Source organism: Aplysia californica, unplaced genomic scaffold (assembly GCF_000002075.1).
Source record: "Aplysia californica isolate F4 #8 unplaced genomic scaffold, AplCal3.0 scaffold00225, whole genome shotgun sequence".
NCBI classification, from domain to species: Eukaryota; Metazoa; Mollusca; class Gastropoda; order Aplysiida; family Aplysiidae; genus Aplysia; species Aplysia californica.
In genome coordinates this window covers 79,926-91,015 of record NW_004797495.1, presented here as the reverse complement: position 1 = coordinate 91,015, position 11,090 = coordinate 79,926, and the positions used below count along the sequence as shown (strand labels likewise).

General features: G+C 39.2%; 1 protein-coding gene across 1 annotated transcript in view; it reads left to right on the top strand.

The window, feature by feature from the left end:
• The window catches only part of LOC101852931 (cytochrome P450 27C1), a gene marked incomplete in the record, with an annotated part of 12,843 nt that extends 5,421 nt beyond the window's left edge, over nt 1-7,422 (top strand). Inside the window, 8 exon segments of the mRNA XM_035970137.1 lie at nt 550-740; nt 1,455-1,658; nt 2,845-2,987; nt 3,859-4,025; nt 4,974-5,052; nt 5,714-5,879; nt 6,419-6,462; nt 6,994-7,422. Coding sequence (XP_035826030.1) covers nt 550-740; nt 1,455-1,658; nt 2,845-2,987; nt 3,859-4,025; nt 4,974-5,052; nt 5,714-5,879; nt 6,419-6,462; nt 6,994-7,104 — 1,105 coding nt within the window.
• Nucleotides 7,423-11,090: the final 3,668 nt, after the last annotated feature.

The following is an 11,090-nucleotide window of genomic DNA, read 5'->3' as shown; positions in this document are numbered from 1 at the left end:
ATAGGTCTGGTCGCCCGAAAAGTGCCAGTTTGCGGAGGGCCAACTACCCAACCCAGTAAAAAAAATTGTAAGTTACAGAAATACGGACATACACAGCTTTTCATTTTTCGATCTCGGGAGACGGAGGAGCTTCTGCATCAGCAGGAACAATGAAGGAATCGATGTACAGAAAAGTGGGAGGACATGGAATAATATCAAGAGGCTAGCCCAGGATAGAGAAAGGTGGAAGGTGTTTGTCCATGGCCTATAACCTGGTGCAGGGTGAGAAAGGCAATGATGATGATGATGATGTATTATAAAAATATATTTTATTTATATGTTTATACTAAAATATGAATATGATTGTATATGTGCATAAAGATAAATTAATTATGTATGCAATCAAACACACAGGTGAATTTGACGATAGATATTATAGAAATTGGAGGATTGTATTTATATATCATAAAATATATCGTGTGTGTGTGTGTGTGTGTGTGTGTGTGTGTGTGTGTGTGTGTGTGTGTACAGGTGTGTAAATACTACGCTTAACTAAATTGTGTCATCAAGGCAGGGCAAAGAGTGGCAACGCATGCGCAGAACGTTGGACAAGCCTATTCTGAGACCTGCTCTATTCAGACGTCACGTGGATAGCTTAAGCGAGGTGTCCTCCGACTTTGTGGACAAGCTTGACACTCTGAGAGACGTGAACGGCGATGTGTCGAACATCCAGTCTGAGCTCTTCAAGTGGTCTTTGGAAAGTAAGTCGGGAGTTACATGCATTATTTATTCATTCATTCCTTCATTCCTTCCTTTATTCCTTCCTTCCTTCATTCATTCATTCATTCATTCACTCATTCATTCATTCATTCATTGGTTGGTTTGTTCCCTTTTGATGTTCAGTCAATCTGTCTGATAGTCAGTGAATTGGGATTTCTTTTTCTTTTCTTATTTGTTTGTTTGGTTAGTTGGTTTTTGATGTTTTGTTGTTTTTTCTTGGTTGTTTGTGTTTTGTTTTTGTTGTTTTGTTGTTGTTTCTTTTTGGGGGGTAGGACTGATTTTATTTTTGTTTTATTTTGGTGATGTTTTTTCAGTGTTTTTTAAAACTGGATAACATTCTTTTTTACGTTCGTCAATTCGTTAGTTAGTTTGGCGGTAGGTGGGTTGTCTATTTATATTAGGTTCTCATGTATGAAGGTGGATAGTTTGCACTTAAATAAATGCGTAGGTTAAGTCTATGAAAAGTTCAGCATTGTCTCTGAATTACCCTATAAATAATAATGTTCTTATTAAATACTTTAGAGTTGGAACATATTATATTACGCTGTATTATTCAATCGATTTGTCATCGCTATTCATTATTTTGTGGCTAGCAGCTCCGCAGCAGCGGCCAGAGAATTTAATGGGGGGGAAAAACTCCTTTGTTTTGTTTTGAATTTTGGTTGTTGTTGTTTTGTTGTCTTTTTGTTTTTCAGGTGCCTGCACGGTACTCATTAACAAGCGTTTGGGATGTCTCAAAAGTCAACCGCCAACTGGCGTTCAAGAGTTTATAAACGCCACTCTGTATGTGTTCGAGTACATGTCTAAGCGAATGCTGTTTCCCACTCCGTTTCTTAAGTTATTTTATAATAAAGAATGGCGAACTTTCGAGCGTAACTTTGGGATCCTGTTCAAAGTTGGTAAGTAGCCGTAGTTGGGTGAATGGGATTTTTTCAAGATGCTCCACTCATTTTATCGTTTCAGTTTTTACAGGGCCTTTATCGATTCTCTCTCTCTCTCTCTCTCTCTCTCTCTCTCTCTCTCTCTCTCTCTCTCTCTCTCTCTCTCTCTCTCTCTCTCTCTCTCTCTCTCACACACACACACACACACACACACACACACACACAAACACACACACACACACACACTCGCTGACTCACACAAACACACACACACACACACACACACACACACACACACACACACACACACAACTACTAAATGAACCAGGGCGAATGAAAACAAAAATGAATAATACATGCTCGTATTAGAGCATCATTATATAACTGTACTACATCATTTAAATGAGATTGTCAACTTTCTCTTACTTTGTACTTATGGTCTCTCACAATGCTTTTCTATATGATTCTTTCTGAGTTAGGAGACGTGGGTGCAATGTTTATCAACAGAATTGAACCTTACAATAGAAATCGTGGTATTTGGTCTAAATAAAATGAGTCAAATGCCATATCCGTTGGCAAGTATTCATCCTCAAGGCTTTTCCATACTTCCAAGAAAGTATGCTATTTTAAACATCATAGTCTATAGAATGCGGGTATTAGGTTAGTGTTTTAGCTGACAGCAAGTAGACTCACTTTACTTTTTTTTTATATATTTTGTTTACCAAAATGTTTTGTTTTGTTGGGGTTGTTGTTTTGGGGTTGTTTTTTTTTTTTGGGGGGGTTGCCTTTAGAAACCTTTATAACCGAAACAACCAGTCTACATTTTTTTCAGAATAAAATCATTTCAAGCACATGTATTTTTTCCAGATTTGGTTAAATGACAGGGTCTGTTGATGGTCATGAGGAATGTTTAAGGGTTCTCGTGTGACTTGTTATGATTATATTATTATTGTCATTGGTTATTAGTATGCCATACGTGACATTTATATTATTATTAGTAATGTTATATTTTATCATTTTTATCATTATCATTATTGTTGTTATATTTATCCACGTCATTATAATTCGTCGCCCCGAGGATCGTTCTTTCTACCATTATCGGTAGTATCAAACATTCAATTCAATACTGAATTTATTGTATTACTCTGACATTGGTGTTTAGTAAGGCCTAAAGTCATCTTCATTTTCCACTATGTCATTTCAGCGGAGGAACAGATTACTCAGGGAATGGAGGACACATCTTTGACGGAGGAGAGTTTCATTGGTCATATTCTGTCACGTGACAATCTCACGTTAAAGGAAGTGTACTCGAATGTGACAGAGCTTATGTTCGCTTCCGTCGACACGGTAACCTCGTTGTTTTGAATTTTATTTTGTTTCTCTGAAATTACTTGTTTAAGATCGTGATAATATTCACTTGCTAAATTCTCTTGTATTTCTTACCACAGTTGTTCTTGGCGTTGCTTTTGATATTTTATTGTTATAATGGTATTGTTGCTGTTGATGATGATGATGATGATGATGATGATGATGATGATGATGATGATGATGATGATAATGATGATGTTGATGATGATGATGGCTTTGTTTTTGTTGTTTCTTTTGCTTTCTATATGAAATCCTTCTTTTTTTATCCGATATATTCTTGGAGGAGCAACATTAATACAGGAGTATCAGATTTGTCCCCAAATAATGACAGATGGGTGTTTGCGTTGATGTATACATAGCTGGATAGGTTGAAAAATGTAAATAAGTACAAGGCAAACCAGTTAAATATTCTGATCAGTATAATATAGAAGATTTACTAATGATCAGAGTGGTAAAACTGATTAAAAACCTGTTAGTGGGCTGATTACTCTTAATAATAAAGTTTCGGCGGCAAAAGAAATACCAAAAATGTTTCTTTGTTTCCCATGGAAGTACTATAAGACACATCGTCAGGCAGCTATAAAAAGTACTATGCCCAAAGTTTTTGTAGGGTTTTTTTATGTTGTTTCTTAACATGTGGTGTTAGCAGTAGGAGCTTAAGAAATATTATGTCGAAATACAAATTCTACCAGATGAAAAAGCAAGAAAAGTTACATACTGTAACAATTGTCACCAATAAAAATGAAACATTCTTTTCTGTTCTGAAAAATTTTTGGGCTCAGTACATTTAATTAATAGTAGGCCGACAGTATTTGAATTTGTTCTTGACAATACAAGGTATCTGTTTCAGACATCTAACACGGCTCACGCGCTGTTGTGGATATTGGCTCGGAATCCGTCAATACAACAGCAATGTTATCAGGAGATGAACGAAGTTCTACCTGATTGGAAGCGGCCTTCATATTCCGACCTAGACAAACTGAAGTACACAACGGGGCTTATCAAAGAGACCCTCAGGTACGAATGTGGTTAAGATGTAGCATTAATATATTGTTGTTGACTTGGTGTGGGCTAGCTTTCAAGCCTATTTTGTTTTCTTAAAGATTCGACATTTATTGATTTCTAAGATTACTAATTGTTAACACAAAGAGAGGGAGGGGTGGGGGCGAGAGAGAGATGGGGGAGAGAATGAGCGAGTGGGGTGGAGATGGACAGGCAGACAGACAGACAGGCACACAGACTGATAGAAAAAGACAGAGATAAAAGAATGTCCATTTTATTTTCCATTCTTAGTTTTCAAAATTATCTTACGATGATAAATATAAAATGAAATGTCGTCAAACGCACAAGCAGCTCATCCTCTGGCACACATAAGTGAGAAAATCGTTTGTTTTTGTTTTTAATATGGGGCGCCAAGTTATGTGAAACGTCTTTGTCGAATGACCTCTTGACATGTGTAACTTTCAGATTTCAACGGGGAATGTCCGTTAGACAGCAGTAAAGAGTTTGCAAAAGCGGCCCGTGGGTCACAATCAAGCTGGTCAAGCCAGTCAGTTGGGCCCGACCTGGCTCTTTTTATACCAACAGCTCAATACATTGTCATTTAACTGTAATGAATTATTACTCTGATGGTGACTGGCCCAATTTTCATCACGGTTTGTTGTGTTGGTTTTTGTTGTTTTTTCTTTTTTTTGGCTTTTCTTTTCTTTCTTTTTTTTTGGGGGGGGGGGGGGGGGTGGCAAGTGTATAACGGTATTTTTAACTACATAATGTCATATGGGCGGACGGGACGCATTGATCACTTTCAGTTTGGCAAGAATTTTGAATTTTGCCCTGGTGGCGGCCGAAGCCTACTTTTATCGATTTTAGTGGCCAATATTGTTGATGTTCGAAAGTGACCCGCCGAGGAAAAATGTTGCACTTCCCTGACTTAAGGGGTCTGAACTTGATTCCTTTTTTCCTCAGGTTATTCCCTCCAGCTTATGTCACTACAAGAACCTTTTCAGAGGATGGAGATGTTTGTGGGTACAAGGTCCCAGCTGGGGTAAGCAATTTTGCTTGCATTAATGACCATCACCATCATCACCATCATCATCATCATCATCTAGAACTTTATTTTGTTGTGTTATTAGAATACACAGTTGTGTAGCTGTTTTGTTTGTTGTTTTTTTGTTTTGGGGGGTTTTTTGTGTTGTTTTGTTTCTTTGTTTTTTTAAAATTACCCTGCTTACAACAATGCCTAAGTCAGCTATGTTGTGCAAGCCTTCCTACTCGTCTGTTTGTTCTCTGTTTACCTCTGTAATGCGACTGAGTACGATGAGCTCACCGGCAGATTTGGTGTAACGTTTAGGCGCACAGCCGTCGAACGCAGGAGAGGAGTCGACGTCCGTGTGGGGAAGATTTTTATGGAGTATCTCTGTCTTTCTGCAGGTACGTTGTGCCACTCTCAGCCACAGTTAGCCCTGGCAGTCAGGGTCGAAGCAGCCATCGTCGTAAATAAACTGAAGAGTGCTGTTTGGGGCGTAACATTTTGAAATTAAATATTGCATAAATATGAGCCGTTTTTGTAAGAAGGCAAGATTGCATGGGTTTTTAATGTACATTACATTCTAGAACCTGCCGTGATAGGCATTTTTAAAACTGTATTTACACTTTATCATGTTCCGCAGTGTTTTGGCTACACGAATAACAATATATATCTTTAGGTGAGAATCCTGCTTTCTTTCTATCCGATGGGACGTGACCCTAACCTGTTCCCCGACCCGGAAGTCGTTAAGCCGGAGCGCTGGATCCGGCACGGGGAGACCAGCCACTCAGAACCGGACCCGTTTTCCTCCATTCCTTTCGGCATCGGTCTGAGGAGCTGTATAGGTGAGTAAAGTCTTCAACTTTCAACTATTTCAACTTTATGATGAGTGTCATAGCACAAAGGGTTTTACATTCCATAAAAATCCTGTTGTGCCATTGTGAGGCGAACTGTCAAAATGAGTTACTCGTACTTCTTGGATTCTAACCCTCTGGAAATAGATAAGTCAAGCTGACAGGTTGAGTTTGTACAGTTTATTAGTATATTATAAAAGACAAGGTAAATTTGAAGAAAAGGGCATCTGTTGAAAATCAACAACTTACCCTTGTGTCGATTTTTTGTCCAATATTTCCATTTATGTATTGCAAGAAGTAATTCATTTTGCTGGTATGAAAAGGTGCTTTGCTCGAAAAAAGTTACTGTTAATTTCTCATCTAGCGCTTATACTTCCTTTTAAAAACATACTTTCGTCACAAAAATGTGTGTTTGACGTTCTGTTACGTTTTGTGACAATGCTTTTCATCATGCACTACACTTTATCAATAATATGACCCTAAACTGTTGGTGCCTAATTCTGGTTGTTGTTGTTTTTGTTTTGTTTCAGGACGCCGTATAGCCATGGCAGAAGCTCAGCTTTTATGCACTGAGGTGAGCGATTTGGGATTTTGTAGTAGAGTATGCGCCATATTATAAAGTGGCCCGGTCTAATCAGGGATACGTAGCAAAGTGATTAGTTGAAAGTCAAAAGGAAGCAGAAGTGTATGAAGAAATAGGTCAATTTTCAAAATCGTCTTTATTTCCGAAACCTGGACGATTTTCTTGAGATGATATTATTACGTGTAATGTAATTTTAGGCGTTTTACGCCCCGTTGACATAATTTTGATCATAAAGAAGGCAGCTGCCTTGATCCTACCTGTCATGGCCAACCCAGGCTGAGGGGGATACAACAGTCCAACGGACAGATGGGGATGCTCGATTTAAAAAAAAAAAAACCGCAGCGTCGGTTCACAGAATTGAAATTACGTCTTTTGCGTTGGCCGGCGTGAAGCGACACCATCATCATCGTCATCACCACCACCACCACCATCATCGTCATCATCATCATCATTATCATCATCATCATCATCATCATCATCATCATCATCATCATAATCATCATCATCATCATGTTTTCACAGATAGTACGCAGGTACTGTTTAACGAGTATGACGTCAGAGTTCAACCTAACCACCCGTCTCACCTTGAGTGCCACGGCCCCGATACAACTCACACTGACCCCGAGAACGTAGGCCGGGCGCGGTCTCTCACCAAAACTCGTTTGTGAAGCTCGTTGGTCGTAATCTTGAGTGTGTGCCATCTTGTTGTGTATTAGCAATGTTTTATAATGACAGGCACATGAGAAGAAGTATGTGCACTACCTGTACTAATTTTTTTTAATATGAAAATTTTATGTAACGGCACAACTCGATTTAGAATAAATTAATGTTATTGATATGCATGTCATTTACGATATAATACATGTATACTGTTCCCACAGAAATCTCTTCTGAAAAAATTGTACTTCAGCACTGCACGATTTTGAATAAATGTTATTGATATGTATGTCATTTATAATATTATATTATTATGTTGTTCGCAATGACATCTCTTCTGAAAAATGTGTTTGTTTTATGTGATGTGGGACAATGACCTTGCTTTAAACGCTGAAAAAACTCATCTATGATTAATTGCTGATTTGTTTCAACCAGCATAGGATGTTCTCTTTCAACAGTTTGAAGAACTGATTTGTTTTTTACTTATTTCCATTCTATATCCACACTGATGTGTGAAAGAAGGGCGGAGAGCAGATAAAGAAAGAGGGGGAGCGGGGATGGCGACAGTGTCGCTAGACACTGCACCTTTTAATGCATAAAATGTTTCAAGCTTAGGTTTTTTCCATTACGTTTTACATGTATAACGTTGGTGCTTGGCCGCATCCCCCCCCCCCCCCCCCCCCCAAGCATTTTGGAAATTCAAATTTATTTTTATGTCCTTTATAGTTTTCTTTTTGCAAAGTATACGTTTTGCTTTGTTTTGTTTTGTTTGTTTGTTTGTTTGTTCGTTTTTTTGTTTGTTTGTTGTAGTTGTTTTGTTTGTTTGTTGGGTTTTGTTGTTGTTGTTTTTAGGGGGGGAGGGTATTAGGGTTGTTGTATTTTTTTTATATATTTTTTTTGGGGGGGGGGGGTTGTTGTTGCTTTTTTTAAAACAAACCAAAGCTATACAAAATATATTGTATGATCCAGCAAGCTGATCAGACGGAACACAGAATATCAGGAACCCCACCAAAGAATTTCACCACGTCTGGGTTTTGATTATGACCCCGCAACCTTTGAGATAGATCTAATGCAATGAAACTCTTTTTTATATAAAACATGTTCTTCGTAGATGAACAGTAAGTCTGCCCCCTCTTCCACCTCTCCCCAACCCGACGAAGTAATATAAATAGAATTGCAGGATTTTCATATATTATTCGGTGCTGTAAACATTTTAGGGGTTGCTTGATATAAGTACATCTCTGTGAAGAAGAGCGCATGGCTCAGATGAGAAAGAAAAGGTGGGGAGGAAAGAGAACAGAATAAAAATAACTCATGTAATCACGACCATCCAAACTGAGGTATGTAATGTAAAAGTTAGACGCTTCGAGGTCACACCTTGAAAACTTAAGTTTGATTTGGTCTTTCTGCTGGGACGTTGTTTCACCTCTCCGCTTGGGTTGGCCTAACAGACAGGTTCAAAGCCGCCTTCTAAATGGTCAAGATTGTGTTGATAAGGGCGTAAGCACACCTCCATTTTGAAACGTAATATGTTTGTGTTTGTTATTCCACATTTAGAATGCTCGAACTTCCTGTTGTTGGGCAGTTTTTTTTATTTTTGTTGTTGACTTTTGGGGGGGGGTGCATTTACAACCTCCAGGTCATCGGAAGAGTTGTAGAATTAACGAAACAGTCCACAAATATCGATGATGTATATCATTATGACAAATACGTCACGCAGCAGTGACGTATTTTGCTTTCTGTTAATGAGTATGACCCAATGTGTACAATAGTGTAAGTTGAAGGTTGCTTTTAAATTTTTTTAAGCGTATGTGTGTGTGTAACATAATAGCGAACGTTAGGTTATGGTTAACGTACATCAAGGAGATGAGAGAGACACGGAGAGAGAGAGACAGGGGAGGAGGGAGAGAGAAGGAGGGAGAGAGAGGGATGGAGAGAGAGAGAGAGAGAGAGAGAGAGAGAGAGAGAGAGAGAGAGAGAGGGGGGGGGGGGTATTTAAAGAAATGGGGAATACCCTTTAATAAATATTATAATGCAAGTTTTTGGCGTCTTGACTTTCAATAAATATTTCTTATTTTCCTCACGTTTTCACCGATTTGTGTTTACCGTTACCTGTTTCATTTGACGTTTCTTCCTCGGGATTTGAGTGTTGGTGGGTGCTCTTCTGCTGTCTGCGCCTTCCACTTATTTAATTAAAAAAATACAATGAAATCAATAAAACTAATAATTAATCATAACATTGACAATAATAATACAGGGTGTCAAGATAATGAGGACCCATATGAAGTGCAATAACTCGATCACCTTCCCACCGATTTCAACGAAACTTCGAACATACAAAATTCATGCAGAGGGAATTCAGATTTTTCAACATGAAGAAAATCAACTTACGTGTTCGAGAAACTGCAAGTTTTAAAAATTTCAACCAAAATTGAGTAAAACGCAAAACTTTACTCCTTAAAAGCATTCAGCAACAGGGGCGTGATCGGCCCGTTCTGGTTTCAAGACGAGGACGGTAAAGCCGTCACTTCAGGAGGGCGTCTCGCCGTGCTGAGAAAATGTGGAAGACGTTTGGGGAGGAGTAGGGATTATGCTGCTGATGAGGCCTGGTTCCAACAGGGTGTTGTTTGTTTATTTTAGTGGAGGTTTTACGGCGCTCGCAACTGCATAAGGTCATATGAGCGCCTGAAGATTGGAGGTGTCACAAGAGAGTAACAAACATAAAAAAAGAAAAAAGGGAGATAAGGACGATAGATGTTTGATAGGAAAGAAGGAGCAAACCACACCAGAGCACCCGCCAACCACCCACCAACAAGGTGTGGCCACATTCCACACAATATAAAGAGTGGCCCATGGAAAGTTAAAAGAATAATTGTTTGAGGAATACCCTTTAAGCAGAAAGCTTATAATTCTAAAGAATAGTCACTGCATTCTGCGCTGACCTAAACCCCAGTATTATTTCCTTTGGAGTATTTTTTTTTTTACCGATAGAGTCTACGGAGACAACGCACTATCCTTTGACTTTGAACATTAAAACCCAATGTTGAACAGGAGGTCAAAAGAATGGACCCAGAAACAGGCCACGTGGTTACTCAAATCTACCAGAGGCGTATTCGAACTTATCGAGGGAGAAACAATACCGCACGTTCATACAATGTTATGCAACTGCGAGCGTCATAAAACTCTTATCAGTGTGATAACTAAGATGACAGTGCTTGGAGAAACGATATAAAGGTCGTTAATCAGGTAAATAGATAGCTTTATTCAAAGATTCTATGAGTTACTACCCTTGTATTAGAAATGCTCCTTTCGCGCCATTCTCAAAAAGGCGTACGGAGACTTAGACAGTCTGTCTATCTCTGTGTCTGTGTGTGTCTGTCTTTCTGTTTTTACTGGTTTTCCTCTCCCTCCCCCCCCCCCCCCCCCCCCCGAAACCTACTCTCATCGATTTTAGACCACCAAAGGATCTTTAACGTGCACAACTTGCTCACGGGACCTCCGAGGTTTTTCGCCTTTGTCCGAGAAGGTTAGGTGTTGATCTTTCCTACCATCCGATCAGGGGTGTGGCTGAAAGACAGCAGTAAGAAAGAGCCAAGGACAAGCAGTGGAAAGGCTGCAGAAAGAGTCAGGAGCCCTGAGGAGGGGGCAGAAATGTCTGAAGGAAGCTTGGGCCCTTGAGGCAATTCTGTGGCATTTTCACCCGTTCTATTTTTTTGTTCCTCAATTAGTAAAAATAATATGCCCCTGGAGCACACACTTTTTCCTATGGAGTTCTCCACGAAAAAATGTTTGCACCAACACACACAAAAGTCTAGACATGTCACCACGTTCTCGTACAGGGGTATGGGGATCTTGAGCCGTATAGTGCCAGAAAACATTAAAGGTGTTCTCGTTCTTAACGGGTGCACAGCTGAAAGTCCCGATTCAGCTCAAAACTGTGATTTCAAGTTGTTGGCATTTTT